The sequence below is a fragment of the Trypanosoma brucei genome, chromosome 5 (assembly GCF_000002445.2).
Source record: "Trypanosoma brucei brucei TREU927 chromosome 5, complete sequence".
Classification (NCBI taxonomy): Eukaryota; Euglenozoa; class Kinetoplastea; order Trypanosomatida; family Trypanosomatidae; genus Trypanosoma; species Trypanosoma brucei.
The window spans coordinates 989929-1008310 of NC_007278.1; the positions used below are offsets into that span (position 1 = coordinate 989929).

The following is an 18382-nucleotide window of genomic DNA, read 5'->3' on the forward strand; positions in this document are numbered from 1 at the left end:
CGTGTAAACTGCCACAAACAAACGCACAAAAAGGAAAAATACAGAAACCAGCATCCCCTACACTCAAGATGGTTCTGCCATCCTGCAGCACAACACAAAGTAAGAGTGGCAACGTTCTTCTTTACAAAAAAAAAAATGATTGTCCCTTATTTTAACTGATGGAGAGCCCACACCAACCAAAAACAACACTACATAATATTATCATGCTGAAGCGCATATGGGAGACTTGCAGACGATAATGTGCGAGATAATTGCGCGAAGTCCGCTGAAAAGGTCGAAGAGGAAAGGAAGGGGAAATATGGAGGCCAGACGGCGAAGAAAAACAAAAGGGAAGGGTTGTGGGGACAAGCAAAAAAAAAAAAACAGAATAAAAACTCGCGAAGAACTACATGTAGAGTGAACAGTGAAGAGAAAAGACACTTCAACAGAAGGAGTACAAAACAACACTGGTACCAAATGTTTGCGAGGAAACGTGGCTCACAAACCTGTTACCGAGCATATTTCTGGAACTCATTGGTTTATTTTCTGTTGAAGGTGCAATGAATTTAGAATGACATGAAAAAGAAAAAAAAAGTCTTCTCGCCCCCCCCCCCAACATTCCTTCTCTTTCCCCTCTTAGTATCTTTCCCCATTTTATTTCCTTCCCCTAGACTTTTTCATGCGGATAAATTAGCTCAGACACCACATACACACACACACACCGTACCATACCGCCTTCCCTTCTTCACATTATCCACACTGTTATAATCGCTATAGTTTCTTTCCTACTCGTCTCTCATATCTTTTCCTGACGGTCTGCTCCCTCCTTTCCTTAACTTCAACACAAACATTGTTACTATTATAATCACCATTATTTTTTTTCCTCGCTTTGCTTGCAGTGCACACTCAATTCCGCACATAAGTGTCTACATACACCCACCATCTCACGCAGGTACGGTTGGCCTCATTCCCAACGGAAGGAAACTCAACCCGACAAAAACGTAAGAGAGAGAGAGAGGAAAAAAAAAAAGAAAGAAGACATTACTTTTCAAAGAGCGTGGTGAGAGAATTTTCTGTATGAAGTTTCTCAATGGCACGTGCAAGCAACGGAGCAATAGGCAACACGCGCAGCCTCCTGGCGATGTGAGGATTTTTAAAGACCTCGTCGTGCTCTACGCTATCCGTAACCACAATAAGATCGATAGGACTTTCTATGAGCCGCTCAACCGCGCGACCTGATATGATGAAGTGCGTTGCGATAAGTATGATACGACTGGCACCTTCCTCCCGCAACTTGCAGGCAGTTTGACATATTTCAGTAGCTTCGTCAACAGAGGTATCTACAACAATGCACAGTTTCCCTTGTACATCTCCAACAAGGTCAATGCCTTCAGAGGTGATCGTGGTATCGCCATCATCTTGGATGGCGCAAATTCCCTGCTCCTGCTGCAGTAGCGCCTGCTCGAAGGCGCGTGTGCTCCCTACATTCGCACCGCAATGGTTTATGTTGAGCACAGTATCCTGCAGCCCCCGATAAACCTGGCGCCTTACCGCTGTGCACAGTGGAACGAACTGCTCATCGGGGGAGAGTTTTTTGTACTGCATTAGCGCGTCTGCGAAATTCTTTGCACGATGAACACCGGCTCCATTGGGTGCCACGACGGTAATATTCCTGAAGTCGTGCCCTTCAGCGGTCAGCTGGTTCGCAATGTACTGAACGAACTCATACCGCGCTGATATCAGCTCAAGTGGAACGGAAAACATTCCTTCTACCTGATCGATGGGCATGTCAACAGTTATTACGTGTTGGCAGCCCATACTCTCCAATATCTCCGCCACTGCAGCCATGGAAGAAACACTTTCAGTAAAGGAAATATAGGGAATAACAGCCGTAATACGCGCCGCAGAACTTGCTCTTGCCGCATGTATCATGAGAGCAAGTTCCATTAAAGTACCGGAGTGGGACAGACCCACACGATCGCACCTCACCAGTGACTGAAGCACAAACAAATCGTCGCCGCGAACGGAACGTGGGAGCACCACGTTCACTTCTCCATTTGGATATTGACCGCAACACGGTGGGTAACGGTTGCATTGAAGCACTTCGCATATCATCTTCTCGCAAAAGAGGCTTGTACTTCCTGGAAGAATGCAGACGGCAAAATCACCGTGTCTCTCCTGGTGTGGGAGCCGAAGTGTGAAGAAGAAAGTGTCGCTGTGCGGGAGAATGCGGCGGACATTTACCCCCGCTCGGTGCTCATATCGTGTAAGGACCTCTACTGTCTCTTCATATGTTAGGCGAAAGACGGTGCCGTAAAATGCAATGAGGTCGAGGGCAACACGTCGCAGGTCATTTGCCGGCTGCGATATTGTACTACAGCTGATAACCTTATCAACCATCAGCAGATGCTTTTGTAGCTCCAGACTGTCACGGGCGCAGCGCTGCATGAACTTCTTCAGTATTTTACGCAAAGCGGCCAGATTCAGAGCCCTGTATTGCAATATGGCCTGAGTTTTCACGTAGAGCTTCGGGATGTGTTCCTCGGGGCGTGCCCGGATCTCCTCTTCACTCATATTCTTTAGTTCTTCCACACCTGCCAGGAGATCCGCCTCGAGACACTGTTGGTATTGCTTAACCTTTGTGAACGACAGCTGGATATCTTTGAAGAATTTCACCTCCAGTTCGGAACGTCTTTTCAGAAGTTCATCCAAAGAGCGTTTAGGGCTAAGGGAACTCCCCCCTGTTTGTGGCAATTTCATAGCCTCCGGTTGGTTAGCGAAGACGTCTTCAGTTTCCGAAGCAGTGCTTGTGTCCGCCGCGGCCGCTCTCGCTTCAATCTCACGAACTCGTTCGATTTCTTTGCACAGTTGTTCCAACTCCTTCGCGATTGGCTTCAGTTCAAAGTAAGCGACATAATTGTTGAGCGTGAAATCTGTATTGTACTCCGAAAGAAGGCGGCGGTGGAAGGCTTGCCCTTCAGAGCGACCCTTTCCTGTGCGCATGCGGTTCCTATTTTGTGTTATGTTATGTTTTTTATTTTGTTTTATTTTATTGAATATATCCTCGCTTTCTCTGCCTTTTTCCTCCCTCTCGGGCGTCTACGTGTCGCGAATTTGAGAGATAATTGCTCCAGTTTTTGCCCAGGGGTTTATGTTAAATTTCTTTGCCACGTTATTCCTTCCTCTCGTTGTTGGTTTCCCTCCGCTTAAATAAAAGAATGTCAATTGCAAAAACATAGATGGTGAGCAAATAAAACAAAGCAAAACAAAAGAAAACGGAAACAAAGCGGTTGCGGGGTGGATGGTTTAAAAAAAAAAAACGTGTTGGCGCCCTTCATTCCCTTATTGCCATCATGATGTGCATAATTTAAGGCACCTCATATCGGTTAGAAAAAAACATAATTGTACACGTATCAAACCGTAGGAAGAGAAGGACGGTGTATTTTTGTTATTGACTCTGAGAAAAGGGAAGAAAAAGAATGGAATAACGACTCATTTATTTTCTTCTCTTTTTCTCAGAGTCAATAACAAAAGTAAAAGTATATTGAACCAGTTTCTCCACAATGGGCCCACATGTTGTATCACATGACTACAAAGAAAAAAAAAGTCTGGAATGGAAATAATACAAAAATATTTAAAAAAATGACAACAATCTAAAAACTCAAACAATTCCACAGTAAAGCAAAGATACTGCAATGTGAAGATATGTGCCCCCAAACTCAATATATATATATATATATATATATATATATATATATATGATACCAATGAAGAAATCAAAGATATGTTTACGACGTGGGGAACCCCAGTGAGGTAATGAGGTTATCGTGATGAGAAAAAAAGGACAGAAAAAGAAACGGTAGTAGTTGTGAGGAATTATGGAAGTAAAAGTGGCCCTCATAACTACGAAAGCAGCCCTGTTAGGCTATAATAAGCAAACCTGATGATTCACAAAAAAAAAAACTGGAAATAAAATGTATACTTTGGTGTACGCGCGCAACTGACAAAAAGTACATGGCATGTGGAAACGCTGTTCTCCCTTCATTGTGATTGACGTGCGATTCCCCAGAAGTCAGGCAGTGAGTTATGTATGGTACGAGCAACTTTACCACTTCCCTGCTTCCCGTTTATGCTTTCTTTGCCTTGTTCCTTCTTTATTGAATACAATGCGTTGTGACAAAAACCTTGGCGAATAACAGACTCCCGCAACACGGATCTTGCGTACTCACCGTAATAATCAATTGGTGTTTGCCGCTCCGCACTGTTTTTGCAATCTCCCATGGGCACCTCAGTAACCCAAAGACCAAGCGCCTCTAATGCGTGGGACCGATCATTACCCGTCACTTTAGAATTGCTGCTGCTGCTGTTGCCGCCGCTAATGTAATGTTCGGCGTTTCTGAAACAAGGGCCCGCAGTGAGCGAAGGTAGCTTATGCAGAAGTTCTAGTTGTTTCTGTACGGTGCAGTGATACAATGCAGATGCCTGCATTTCAGCCGTAGGTGAACGTTCTCTTTTCCATGTTATCCCTACCATTGGGCTTGTTGAATGGCCGGTACTACTGACCTTTTCATTGCTTGACATGTTTCTGTGTGTGTCTCGTAGAGTTTTTCTCACCAGCGTCATATGAAAGGACGCGTGTATACGGGGAAACGTATGAGAAGAATCAACGAAGGCAAGGGAGGGGGAAAAAAACACCGCAAAGGTTATGAAGGTACAAGAAAGTGAACAGATAAGGAAATCAAACGAAAAAGAAAAAACACACAAACATGGTCCTTTTCCTCCTTTTTCTCTAACGTACAATTACAAACGCACAAATATAAGTGAAGTGGGTTAGCATTACAATCACATGATTAGTTCGCATTCTATAGGAAGTAAACTCTTCGCATGGGAAGCGTACATACTTGCTTGTTCCCTCACGGTGGAAGCATCAATGTCAGAGAAGCAGATGCCTTATTATAAATCCCCTGCTCAGGGAGGTCTAAAGAAACACTAGTGAAGGCACCGGCCCAACCAACGACATCCGATCCACCCTTATCTTCTGGCAGCACAAAAAATTTGCGTGGCATCAACAACATCGGTGTTGTGTTTGCTCTGGAGCATCCAAATGGGGGACACACTCCAAGCCGAACCCGCAATGGTTGCATGGTGTTCAGGTCGTGAAAGAATCCTTCCTGGTCATTCCTTAGGTTTGTGCTACGTTCACGGATGCTCCAGTTCGTGTTACTGTGGCGGATTTCCATTGAGCTCCGCCGGGCTCCCGGCCCGACCGCGTCCTCCCCTAAATCTTGCTCTGCCTCAGTTTCATCGACATTACGAGGCGAACGCTCGGCAGTTGCGCTGCGGGTGCGCTTCCGTGATATTTGCGGTGATATTTGCGCATCGCCTCTCGAGCTCCGTTGCCGCTCAGCGCCTTCCCTCCCTTCTTCCTCTTCGTATCGTAGCTCCGATACTGCTGACAGGTTTTCCTCCCCCAACATTTCTGTGCCATCGTTTGTGGGTTCCTTATCGCCTCTCCTACGAAGTTGTTTTTTCGGCCCCATCTAGTCACGCGGCTTGTAGGAATCAAAAATAGAGGGTTACCGTTTTCTAGACGGGTATCTGCCACTACGTTAGATGATGGTAGAAAAGTTTGTGTGCTCGTTAGAGGGTTACTTTACACGCCCTTTTCTTCTATTTAACAATATACCACACAGTACTGAAAGGAAGTGGCAGAGGAGAGTTGTCAAAGCAACAAATATACGTTTTTTTTTAAAAAAAACGTACACACGCATAAACAAACAGGAAGAGAGACAAAAGAGAGGGATAAGGAAAATAAAACCGAACGGGAGACGCAACGGTAGCCGACAGCGACCTGCAATGGAGCATCTCCATGTTATCAACTCATTTAAATAAAAAAATAAGTACATCACAAAAAATTTTCCAACAGGTTGTGTATTCACAGTGCTTGGTCTCAATGAATAGGCAAGGGGGTGGAGTGGATCGCTTTGCTTTCCCCCCCCCCTCTTTTACCTCTCCCCCCTCCCCCCTCCTCGATTACCCGATTGTGACTATTTTTTTTTTCACTGTGCTGTCGGTGGGGTGCCTGTCCCACCACCCCTACCGAATCGTTTCACAGTATTCATGAATGCCATTGTGTGCATTTGAATGTTTCGCATTTTGGTTGCCTGCTCGGGCGTTAGGCGTTGGCCGCTCATAATACTACGCTGTATATTTTCCATATCCGTACGCATTGCAGGTGTCAGAGATTGCATTGCCATCTGCATCATCATCATTTGCTCTTGGGAAGGGCCATGACCATGACAATGTCCATGACTGTGTGAATGCCCGTGATCGTGGGAGTGACCGTGTTCGTGGGAATGAGAATGAGAATGAGAGGGATCATTACAATTATGATTGCCCATTAACGGCTGCAACTCCGGCGTTGTCGCAGATATCGTTAATAGTTGCGATTCTTCCACCATACACATTGCCTTAATTAACGATGTTGTTTCAGGGTCAGGGTATCCCGTTACAGCCATCTTTAGTTCCTCCAAAATGCGGGCACCAGTTAATGAAGCGGTCGTATCGTCACCTGCATTACCATCGATATCGCCTCCCTCAACACTGCCTTGTTGGTTTTGTGCTCCTTGTTGCCTATTGGCGTTGTGATTGGTGAGGAACTCCACCTGCTTCTTCTCGTAAATGAGTAATAGTTCTAATAGAGAGGTCGGTATGGGTTCCTTCAATGCGGCAGCGCGGACACTTTCAATGAAGGCTGGTTTCTCCATCTCAGCCCTCAGTACTCGTACGAACTCATGCACTTCATCTCGTGTCAACGTCATGTTTGGCCTCGTCGCCATTTTTTTTTTTTAAACCTTCAACTTGCCTCAGGCAAATAATCAGTGAGGGGGCGTCGCTCTAAGAACGGCAGAGGCAAGAGCCGAATCAGATGCGTATGGTCTTAGAGGTGAAGCTGCTAAAGTATCTTACAAACCCTTAATTCAGTGTTTCACTCACACGGCGCACCAAGTTGTCTCCTTATGTAAAAATATATGGAACTGTATATATATATATATATAGATATATATATATATATATTGTATCGTCCTTATTATGGGCCCCTCTATCCGTGGAAAAGGGAGAAACCTCTTGTTTGTTTCCCTTGCCACTAAAGTCCGTAACTGCAAAGTTCAGTATAAATAATGGAAAAAGAAAGGATCAAAAAAAATAAAATAAAATAAATAAAGAAGTGAATTGGATATGAAGAGAGATCACAACCCATGGAGACGTCATTAATGCACCTAATCAGTTGAATTGTTTCAAACCTTCTACCAAATTACAAAAAGGATAGAAAATAGGACGACGGCACTCACTTTTGTTCATACCTTGCACTGCCTTGAGTTTTATCACTCATAATATCTTTTTTTTTGTTCTGCTGCCGCCCCTACTGCTGCGGTTGAGAGAGAGAATCCACAGATGCGACATATCCCTCCCAATACTCCACATCACACAGCTGGGTAATAAAAAGAAGATGCAATTGTTAAATTGCATCCTTTTCTCTCTTTTTTTTTACCACTATGTTTGCAAGTCTATTTCGTGTGTGATGTGAACGTTCCATCTCTTTCCCTTCCCATGTGAAATCATCTTCTCACCTACCTTTCTTTTTTTTTAAAAAAATAGTGAAAGAAAAGTGAAAAGGAAAAAAGGTGTAAAGAACAATAACCCCTACAAAAGAAAACAAACAAACAAATAGTTAGGGTTTGATTTTACGGGAAAGTTGTGATGGACGAAGCAGAATCCACAAAAAGTAAAAAAGAGAAATGAAACTTTTTAAAAAAACGCACATCGAGAAATAACAGGCACAAGTGGATGATATGATATATTTCTATTGCTTCATTTTATTTTACTTTTTTCCCATCGTTATAACGGGATGTTCGGTAAGTTTATGCGCCCACACTTCTTTAATATTTGGAATGGCAGCTGCAACCGGCAAACGACCGCAGAAGTAAAACCAATAAAATAAAAAGAAGGTGAAGTTGGCCTCATAGGGGTATAAGGAATGATGCCAACGGCGGCAACGACATCAACAGCTGAAAGATCGCGGAGGAGTGAATAAAAAAAAAAAAGAAGGAGCGTCCAGGAGGTTTTCAGTTTGGTCACATATATTTAATTAACAAAATATATATATATATATATATAATTGAGGGGGGGAGGAGGAGGAGGAGGATCCGTCCCGTTCCAACCATAAATCAGGTTTCTGAAACAAAAAAAAAACGTCGCAATTCCCCCCCCCCCATCACGCGCACTTATGCCAACCATTTTCCTCCTGTTCCCATCATTAAGCGTTCAAGCTCTCTTTTTCTTTTCTTCATAGCTTTCATATGACTCTTTCCTTTTTCTTTCCTCTCTGTTTAAACTCCCTCATTCTCTGATCTTTTCCAGCCCTTCCTTCATTTCCAACATCATCATCATCATCATCATCTAATGAACACTGCTTCCATCATTTGTTTTGTTTTCATTGTTTCATTCTTTTCTTTTTCTTTTTTCTTTTTTTAAAAAAGGATCACGCCATGCACCAAAGACACCCGCCTGTCTGCTCCACCATCGCATCAATCACATCATCATCTTCCATACCCAACTCTTCTGGTGTTTTGGTTTCGTCAATTGGTGTTCCATCAAAAAGGAAGCGCACGCTGTTACGCGATATTCCCTGCTTCTTGCAATACGTATCAATGAGTTTTTTTAGGGCCGTGCGGGATTTGATACGGAAAAACATTTCCGCGCCATCAGCATTCACAACTTTTACAGCCACAAGTGCAGTTTCCTCCTTGCAGGTTCCTTCTGCCCCTTCACCTCCATTATTTGAGGGCTCACCGCCGTTGTTGGAGTTATGAGTGGGTTCGTCCATTTACAAACACACACACACACGCAAAACAGAAAGACAAATATAAACGAAAAGTGATAGAAGGTAACAAAGGGGAAAAAGTAGAAAAAGAAATGAAAAAAAACGCGTGGGCTCAGAAATGAACCCAACTCGATGTTACGTTTTTTTTTGTCTTTCCTTCCCTTTTTTATTCTTATTATCTCTGCTGTTCGACACAGATTTATCACTATTCTAATGTGACTCCTACGAGTTGTGCTAAGGCAAGAGGAAGTCGGGGAGAAAGCAAACTTTATTTCCTTTTTTTTTTGCTGAAAAAACGGCAGTAACAACAACAATAATAATACCACTAAAGTCGATTACTAACAGACAAAACAGACAGAGAGGTACACTCATACACACAGAGAGAGAGAGAGAGACACATATGAGGATGTGGATATGAGGGAAATTAAACCAAAGAAGAATATATCACACACCATGATTATCCGGAAAGGTCAATGGGAGGAGGGGTGTAAACGAGCAAAATTCCAACGCTTAACGATATCAAACCGTCATGCCTTTCCCCTTCTTTTCCCTTCACCATAGGCAAAACAAGTTTAACAAACACCTCCACGTAACCACAAGGACATAAATACACCCAAAACGAGAGCAGAAGAGAAGAAAAGTAGAAAGTAAGTAGCGACGAGGCATAAGTGCTAACGGCTCCAACAAAATAAAAATGGTAGTCCACGCATCCTCTCTTCGTACGCTCTTTCCAAATTGTAAGTAAGTTGCTTGTCCACTTCGTCACCGAGAAGAAACCTTCGCAACACGCCACCTAAATGACACAGTGACATCACATCTCACCAGCAATAAATTTCATTGAGTGAAGTAATACCACAGAAAAGTGGGCTTTATGCCTTGTTTACTCCCCCCCCCTCTGTTCTTCTGTTGAATTGTGTCATTTCCGCGCGGGTGAGAATATATATATATATATATATATATATATATATATATATATATATATATATTCGTTTCCCCTTCGTTCCCATACTCTCTAGTTTCCCTTTACTCCTCTCATGTTCCCTCCTACGTGTCCACGTTACATTCCGGTGTACCAGCACCATATCAATGCCAGTGGAACAAGCACAAGTTTTGCCCATGAGTGGTCTTCGGCAATTAGCGTAATAAAACCCACCCGCGGCACCAGCACGGCAACTTTCCCAATGATATCTTTTTTCTCTACCCAATGATATCCGCGCGGATATAATGTACGGTCATCCATTTCATTGTTATCCCCTTTCGTGAGGTACAAACGAGTCACACCGTCCTCAAGTAATCGAATGCGATGGACGCGATGAACGATTGGAATTGTACGGTTGGGGAGAGAGAAAACAACGACATCCCCCATCGTGGGTTCGCCAATATTATGCAGAACAAGTAAGTCACCACGAAACATGAAGGGTTCCATACTTCCTGAGAGCACCACAACAAGTGGGCTTTCACAATCGGTCACCGCGATGGCTGTACGCCAACCAACAAAGAATGTGCAGAGAGTTACCAACATTAAGAAGGTGTTGCGTCTGTCCGGCATTGTATCAACAATGTCCTTAAAAGTTTTTTTAATGTAATTAATGGGTCCTGTTTGTGCAGACATGGCTAATGATTCCACATGCTGCTCACGCAAAATCCGCAGCGCCGTCGCATCAGCCCGATGCAGCAATGACATGATAACTCTTATGGGTTGACTACGATCCTCCTTTCACCCTTTTTTTTGCGAACTTTATCTCCTCTCTCCTTTGATTTTTCTGTTTGTTTAATAATGTTAATTTGAACTCTGTAACCTTCACTCTTTTCCACTTTTTCTTTAATATTATCACTTTGGTTTGGTGATCCACCTAAAGCTCAGCTAAAAAAAAAATGTAAACTGCGGTCACTGTGGAAGAGGGAAACAACAAATGCACAAGAAACACAGGAAAAAAAAGAGAAAAATGCAGAAGATAATAGACATACATTGAACCGTTAAGAATAAGAAATACCAATATGCAGATATTAGCAAGTCATACATAACCTCACCATTAAAAATATTTATGATTTTATCTTCCACTTTTGAAGAGCGTGCGCGAAACTTCTATTGTTACGATTGTTGTGATCCGCATCTGCTTATCGCCTCCCTTTGTGGCTTGTGTTTCCGCTTCGATCATTTAAATTTTTCTTTCTTCATATGCCCGCGCATTTATTAAGTGATTAACGCCATGATGGTGTCAGTGGACGCAGCGATCGGACAACAGTTCCTTGCCACCCCCCTACACAAACTTCGTTTCCGCCCTCTTTTTTTTTTTTGCACTACCAATGAAAAAGGCGGAATTTCTCCATGTGGCGCTAAATAAAATGTTACTTTCGCTCATCAAGAGAAGATGCACCCAGCCAAGGGGAGAACAAATGTTGCCGCAGTTATTCAGGAAGAAGGAATATGTGGCGTGAGCCATTGCCTTCCTCCTCTTCAACTCGCTCAGCTGCCTGCCTTAATAACAGTTGCGCATCGGTATTTCCCACGCAAGCGTAACTTAAGTCACACATTGTGGCGTCTGACTGCTTTGCAGCGTCCTCCTCCTCCTCCTCGTCCTCATCGCCCCCCGTTTCATTCCCTTCTGTTTTGAATTTCTTCGGTACCGCCTGCATCCGCCGTGACGGGAGGTGGACATGCTGAAGAGCTTTCAAAAGGTCTGCGGCAATGTAATCCAAATCGTTGCTGTGAGTTGTGAATACATCAATGTACGCTGCTGAATGTCGGAAGAGACACGACGTGATGGAAGAGAGACACAATGACTTCAAGGATGGCGAAATGCCGTGGCAGTGACCGTGGGTGGCATCCTTCACGAGCTGAAACAGGAACGAAGCAAGTTGATTCAGCACAACGCTGCTACAGTAGCCACGTGATACACCGTCAAGGCAGCGGGTGAAGAGGAAGGAAAGTAAAGTCGGCAACAGATGCGCTCGCTGCCAAAGCACGTGCCGTGGCAACAACGTTGCCGAAAGTAGTCGAATAATTCGCAAAATGACAGACTCAGACAGGTATTGGGATCCATTACGGTACCCACTGGTACCGGTGAAAAGCAACGACGTAATGAAACTCATTTCGTGATCAATAAAGACCTCATCTTCGTGTAGCGCCGCAAGGGGCAGCGTACACAACTGCAGCACACGGCAACACAAGCTGTGTGTACCCTCATCGTTTCGTTTGCTGCAATCGTGTGATGATACAACGGCGGCTTCAGCATTCACCAACAGACGCTTCGCGTCGTTGCGCCATATACTGAAACGCATGTGTGGAACGAAGCTGAGGCGATGCAGCGCTTCTGCTACAGCCGTCAACAGCTTCTGATGCCTGTCCTGTAGCTTTCGAAGATGTTGACACGCCCCCGTCGCTAATGGTATGGACGCGTGGAGGAGAGCATGCATATACTCCACCAGTAAAGACTGTGAGGGGCTTGTTGCGAAAGTATGCAGAATTTCTGGTATGATACAAAGTTGTTCAATCAACCAAAGCGTCGCTTTTTCCGTCTGATAAGCAGGATCACGCTGTAGAGCCACTATACGAAGTGTTACACATTCGCTTTCATGTTGTGATGCAATCTCTTGCGCTTCCTCCAGCAGACAATCCGTCGAATCGGAACAAAAGTTATCATAATTGCCGCACTCGTGCACATTGAAGCTCCCTAGTAGAGCAGCAAACCAGCGTGATGGGGAGTGGTTTGTTGTATCTTCAAAACCACCATCTTCAGACAGATCGCTTTGCCGACGCTCCTCATACGCAGCATAAAGAACCCACAAGGCTCGTGTCACCGCGCGGTTGCACGAACTCAGCATCGGCAACAGCACCGAGGCACTGCGTCGTCGCGACGCACTTTTGGAGGGTGCGAACAATTTGCGCAGCTTTGCGGCGGTGTCCGAAAGCTCACCTGACGCCACAGCAACGGCAGCCAAGCTGCGCCCGTTCCCAACGGGTTGCCGTTCATAGCTCCTCCCCCTTTTGTTGGCTTTTCCTCCTTTCCCACGATGGTTCACATTTTCTGACGCATCTTTCAATGCGGGAAGTCGAACACGTTCCAGTGTGACATAAAGCGAAGACATAGCGTGTAGCAGTGGCACGGATGATTGGGGCTGGTGACGCTCCTCCACAAGTCCCTTCACCACCTCTTGAAGCAACTTACGCAGAAGATCCACCCAACGCAAGGAAACCTCAGTCAACTTGGTTCCCTCTACAACTATTGCTGATTCTTTTTTGTCCTCCGTGGCCTCCACGTGGTCAACACCACCTAGCGATGCTTCGAAAACCTTTCTTTCCCCCACGGTTTCCTCTTTAGCTCTGATGTCTTCTGCTGAACGGTGATGCTTCTTATCTGCGAGACGAGTCTTCTCCCCGTTGTCACCACTCTCACTATTCTCCACGCGACGCCGTTTTTCCGGCACTCTTACTGTCGAGGCAGTATCCCTGTGGCCCTCTTTGAGAACATAAGTTAAAGAAGTTCCGCTCATTGCGTCCAAAAATATTGAAAGAACAGCGTAATTCCCGTCTTCGAGGCAAGCGTGCATTTTGTCAGCGACACTAATAATGAATTTTTGCGCGATAGGGGAGCTCATGGCTGTTTTGGTATCATAACGACACGCAGTCATGGCCATGGTGTAGAGCTGCCGCAATATGCCCAATGCATATCTTGATGACAGTGACAATCCGCTATCACTGTCCTTCGTGCTACATTGTTGTATCAGCAAGGCTGCAAACTTTGCTGAGAACATTCTACGCACAAGCTTCGTACAATCGTCGATTCCTTGCTTTGCCGCTGCCACCCTGATCCCCTCCGCATCGGTACAACTTTCCCCCTCTGCTGTATATCTGTTGCTAGCGTAAAGCATGGCATCGGCGACTGTAAACTGAACCCCTACGGTTTCCATGAATGCCTCATTGAGTCCGTCGCGCTTGCGGTCACTCTTTCGACCACGATAATGCTCAAAACGATGATTTTCTTGATTTTCCTCGCTTTGTGTGTGTAAAAGAACCCAACGGAAAAGTGTTCGCACGCCCTCCTCACACACCAGAAGATTTAATACGAACTGAAGAATTTGTTGCCGTAGCAAGCACGACATACTACGTTGAACGTTTCTCTCTTCCTTATAAATAATCATCAACCAATGCACAAAATTTTGTAGAATCGGAAGCCACTGCGGAAGGTGACCAACACGACCCAAAACATCATTTAACGCTGCAAACAACCTAATCAGGGGCGTATCCTCGGACCCCTTACCACCTGCGCTATCATTTTCATTCTTGGAGGTCATGTCGTGACGACATGCCAGAAGTTCCGAGTCATCAACATTCACCAACACCTCACAGAGGGCCTCCAACAGCAAACCTCCGCATGCCGCCATGCACCTTGAAAGCCATTGAGCACTCTTCGATTTCGTGAAACTGAGCTGTAGGAGCCAAACAAAAGCTGCACGAACACGTTTTGGTTTTGTGAAATGAACAAGGGAACTCCACTCTTCTTCGTTTAGCGTGTCGGCCAATGACAAAGCCAGATCGGCCTCATGATCAGGCAACACACCGCCCTCACTTTCCACAAGCATGTAGGAAAGCACAGTGTTCCCCAATCTCCGAGCCGACGAGGCGGGACCAACAGTGAAGCCAAGGGCCATGGATGTGGACCGCGCTAACATGAGCCGCTGCAACACGAACCGGGGTATAAGTGGTGGACACTGCGTGGTGTGTGCGTGCCTCATCTGAGTTGTTATGCTTAGCGAAGCGCACAGATCGTCGACGGTAAGGGAACCGACAAGGGCGTCCACCTGCTGCTGCAGACACCACATGGATTCTTCGAGAAGTTGTAAGTAAGCATCCAAATTAGAGATACCAAGGTCCTGAAGGCAACTTAGGATAAGTGTCCGTGAACTGTAAATGGCATTGAGAGTAAGAAGTACAAGACGGTGGACCATTTTTTGCGGAATGACGGCCGCGCTGCACAGAAGAAGGGAGCTTTTTTCATTTTTTTTCTTCAGCTTATCGTCCTCCCTTGAGTTTTGCTCCTTTACCGGTAGGAACGTTTTGTGCAACTTGTTCACAAAAAACGACGACAGTGCGAGCTCCAACTCTGCTGCTCGCTCAAGGATAGAAGTGGCTGAGATGGATGTTGGTACAACTCCACTCAATACCGTCGAGACTACATCAAGTATGAAGAGTACACCCTGAGGTTCCATACGAGACATCGTGGTCTTTACATTTAGTTTCTGATCTTCAGTTCCCAATGCTGTAACTTCGTCCTTCTCTGGGTTTGTTGCGGCATCATCGCCGCCGCCGCTTTCTTCGTTAACCTCCTCTTCAGAAGCCCAGTTAGAGACGTACGATAACAAACGAAGAAGCAGGTGCTCTGGGTCCATGGAAACATTGCATGCCTCTATCAATGCTGCACGGATGTCAGGACGGGAAAAGATCTCCCGCAGTCCTACGGTTGTGCTGCTGGCTGCGGTGCCCCCGACCACTGTGTCCTCACCCTCCACGACCTTACTTCGGTAAATCGCGTTCCCATCCTCCTTTACCTGCAAGACGATTGCATCGAGTAACATGGATATCCTGTTGCCTTTCCCCAAACGCGTAATCAGGTTGACAAGAAAATCGTGCAGAATTGTAGTAGGAAACGCCTCTGCTTTTTCACCACCCAGATGACTCGACGCATTCGCCTTGGAGATACGAGAGGCAATCTGTAGAATCGCTGGAACGTTCTTATCAATTACCTGTGGCGCAATCAACTCATAGGTGGACAAGCACTGTGTCAGCGCTCGTTCCACAACCGGCCGTGTCTCATGCGCAACGTCGTGACACGATGTGAGTAGCTGCGGCAAAACAACTTTCGCAAAGAGTAATCCCAGTACTTCATAACCGAGGCCCTTATTATACCGAAGGTCATTTCCAAGATGAAATACAGAAGGCGTCCCCTTCGCAGTAATGTTTGTAGCGGAAAACGAAATGGTATTGCGGACGAAAGTAAATAGGTCCCCGATAGTACGCCATATCAAAGCACGTAAACCAGTGGTTTCCAACAGGTTATCACTCAAACCAGCTTCACCTACAGCAACGAGAAATTTCTGGAGACCGAGTACCACTTCTTCCAAAAGAATAAGTGGAAGGTTTGTGTTATCATCTTCTGATTGATGTAGACATGGAGCATTGTGAGTTTGCCCATTGTCTGTGTTACTGGCGTCGATAACAGAGAGAAATTCCCGATAGGATGCGATGGATGGCTTCGACAGTGTGGATATCATGCTCGCACGGCTCATGAGTGAAAAAGAACTTAGTTGCGACACAACGGAACATCTGTCCTCGTCATCATCGATATTAGAGTTTCTCATACGTTTACCAGCGTATCTGTCGGATGCATGACTATTGGTAAGACCGTCACCACCGTCGCCTTTATCCGTGTTTACCTCAACCCTGCTGTACCCATCACTGGAGTGAGTAGAAGCGTGATCACTATCATCCTTCCCGCCACTGCTGACGCTATTAGCCCTCGAAGATGATCCCCAGCGCCGCCGACCACGATCTTGACGCGTTTCACGCTCTCTCAGCCACACCATCCGCCGCTGTTCCTGAGCAAACACGGTCCAACTCTCCTCCGCACAGAAACTACGGAAGAAGAATGGAATACTTGCAATCCAACCCGCCAAAAGAAGAGCGGCGTGGTGCTGCTCAGCAACGGGGAGTTTAGTGAATAAGGAAAGAGTCGATCGTTCAACTGGAGGTGTGGTAACGTGCGTAAGCATCGAATACTCCGTGGAGTCCCGCACGTTGTTCTGCATTAGTTTGATATCATCCCCACGGAAGTACACTACGATACGTGTGGCTCGATTACATGCGGCGGTAGAAAACAAAGAGGACAACGTCCGACGAAATGAACCAACATCCGTGCAGCAGCACCCCGAAGGGGCCTCTGACACCATAGCGTCACAGAAACTAACCTTCTGGAAAGTTGAGAAATAACTAAGCGATGCAATCAGTGAACCACTCGCCACCGTGTCCGCCCACGTAAGCAGGCAACTCGTCATGAAACTGTCGTTTTCGACATCTCGGCTTCTCGAGCGGATAATACAGTTAGGGGAACACTGCGGACCACTACACTCCGTGTTCTTTACCTCCTTTACGTTGCCGGTGGTTTTGGTAGGTGACATGCCCGCGCCTGCTTTGGAAAGGTACTGAGAAAGAAGCGTGGGGCAAGGTCGTACGCTGTACAAAGCATTGAACGGCTGCTTTGATTGCATTACACGGAGTTGACGCACGACCGCCATTACCAATCCGGTACTACTACGGCACAAGCTGTTCAGCAGCGCAGCCTCCCCGTTGGTATCGTTGACAGCTGCATGTCGTAACATAGTTGACACGATAAATGCATCCAGTGCGCTGGAAAGTAAATGTACCAGTGCTTGGGCCATCTGTGGTGAGTCTCCCATGTAAACCTTCGTATGGCGACCGCATGCCTCGGCAACCTTCCACAGAAGTGTATGAAGCCCCACTGCTTCTTCCAGGGGCGTAGCGAAAACTTTCCCGTCCAATGAAACATTCTCCCCATTCCGCTCATTCTCATTTCTTAGGTTGAACCGTTGCTCGTCCATATGGCGCACAACAAGCGCGGTAGCGTAACTTACCGCGTACAGCAAGGACTCACTAACTGTTACCTTTGACGGTACTCCATGATATGTAACATTAACATCACCACCACCCGGTTGTACGCTTTCCACAGTTGCCGCATCCTTTTCCTTATCTTGACCTTTACTGATGTCAGGATCAAGCTCTTCAAGACACGCCTGCCACGTGGGAATATGTGTCAATGCGTGAATGTTGGAACGCTTCGCGTCCCGAAGGGACGAGTTTACAAAGTCGCTTGCAGTTTTTCGCTTCTGGGCAAGCTGGCCATATCGCTCAAGTTTCTGAACCGCCGCACAGGAGAGCATCACAATCCCAACCACTACAACTTTTCACTAAAATGCCGAATAAAAAGGATGGAGAAGGGGGAAAATGTTTGCTACTTGGAGAAAAGACGAAGCGAGGTCACAACAACAAAAATAGAACGTCAAGCAGTTACCTACTTTTTTTTGGTTTCCATTCTATTGATACAGTAACCATTGCTAAGGGGGGGGGGAATCTGGTAAAAGGAATGCTCGGGTGCTAACCAACCCAGCGAGCTCTGCAACCGCCCTCCTTTTCCATTTCTGTTCCCACTCATAAATTTCTGATGAAAATTATTGATTACTTAACTGTAGTGACTACTTTCCCCTTGCTCTCCTTTTTATTTTTGTCGTTGGCAACTTCCTTCCTTCCTTCTTTTTCTTTTTTGCTTTTGGATGTTTTTCTTTCTCACCCGTCCCAATGGTTCTTGAAATTTGTCCTCATGACGTACACAACATTATGCACGAAAGAGCCAGAAGATGCAATATTCACGACAAATAACACGCACCCAAGTGATTTGAACATATGTTGACTCACCTTTAAAAAAAAAAAGCACTCTCCTTATTAAA

General features: G+C 45.6%; 7 protein-coding genes across 7 annotated transcripts, besides 10 other annotated features; all 7 read right to left on the reverse strand.

The window, feature by feature from the left end:
* Positions 1-18382: part of a sequence feature (sequence corresponds to BAC RPCI93-27M3) that runs on past both edges of the window.
* Tb927.5.3170 (ribose-phosphate pyrophosphokinase, putative) lies at positions 1021-2982 on the reverse strand (the record flags this gene model as incomplete). The annotated part of the gene is made up of 1 exon (XM_839896.1): positions 1021-2982. One exon carries the CDS (start codon positions 2980-2982, stop codon positions 1021-1023), a length of 1962 nt encoding a protein of 653 aa, XP_844989.1.
* Positions 2991-3033: a sequence feature (T-rich).
* Positions 3228-3265: a microsatellite.
* Positions 3702-3739: a microsatellite.
* On the reverse strand, positions 4021-4602 carry Tb927.5.3180 (hypothetical protein, conserved; the record flags this gene model as incomplete). Its single annotated transcript, XM_839897.1, has 1 exon — positions 4021-4602. One exon carries the CDS (start codon positions 4600-4602, stop codon positions 4021-4023), a length of 582 nt encoding a protein of 193 aa, XP_844990.1.
* Tb927.5.3190 (hypothetical protein, conserved) lies at positions 4893-5519 on the reverse strand (the record flags this gene model as incomplete). Its single annotated transcript, XM_839898.1, has 1 exon — positions 4893-5519. The coding sequence occupies one exon, from the start codon at positions 5517-5519 to the stop codon at positions 4893-4895; it is 627 nt and encodes a 208-aa protein (XP_844991.1).
* On the reverse strand, positions 6039-6818 carry Tb927.5.3200 (hypothetical protein, conserved; the record flags this gene model as incomplete). Its single annotated transcript, XM_839899.1, has 1 exon — positions 6039-6818. One exon carries the CDS (start codon positions 6816-6818, stop codon positions 6039-6041), a length of 780 nt encoding a protein of 259 aa, XP_844992.1.
* Positions 7020-7056: a microsatellite.
* Positions 7179-7204: a sequence feature (AT_rich).
* Positions 8137-8157: a microsatellite.
* Positions 8419-8440: a microsatellite.
* Positions 8459-8511: a sequence feature (T-rich).
* Positions 8522-8866, reverse strand: Tb927.5.3210 (small ubiquitin protein, putative; the record flags this gene model as incomplete). The annotated part of the gene is made up of 1 exon (XM_839900.1): positions 8522-8866. One exon carries the CDS (start codon positions 8864-8866, stop codon positions 8522-8524), a length of 345 nt encoding a protein of 114 aa, XP_844993.1.
* Positions 9800-9849: a microsatellite.
* Tb927.5.3220 (signal peptidase type I, putative) lies at positions 9921-10547 on the reverse strand (the record flags this gene model as incomplete). Its single annotated transcript, XM_839901.1, has 1 exon — positions 9921-10547. One exon carries the CDS (start codon positions 10545-10547, stop codon positions 9921-9923), a length of 627 nt encoding a protein of 208 aa, XP_844994.1.
* Positions 11273-17818, reverse strand: Tb927.5.3230 (hypothetical protein, conserved; the record flags this gene model as incomplete). Its single annotated transcript, XM_839902.1, has 1 exon — positions 11273-17818. The coding sequence occupies one exon, from the start codon at positions 17816-17818 to the stop codon at positions 11273-11275; it is 6546 nt and encodes a 2181-aa protein (XP_844995.1).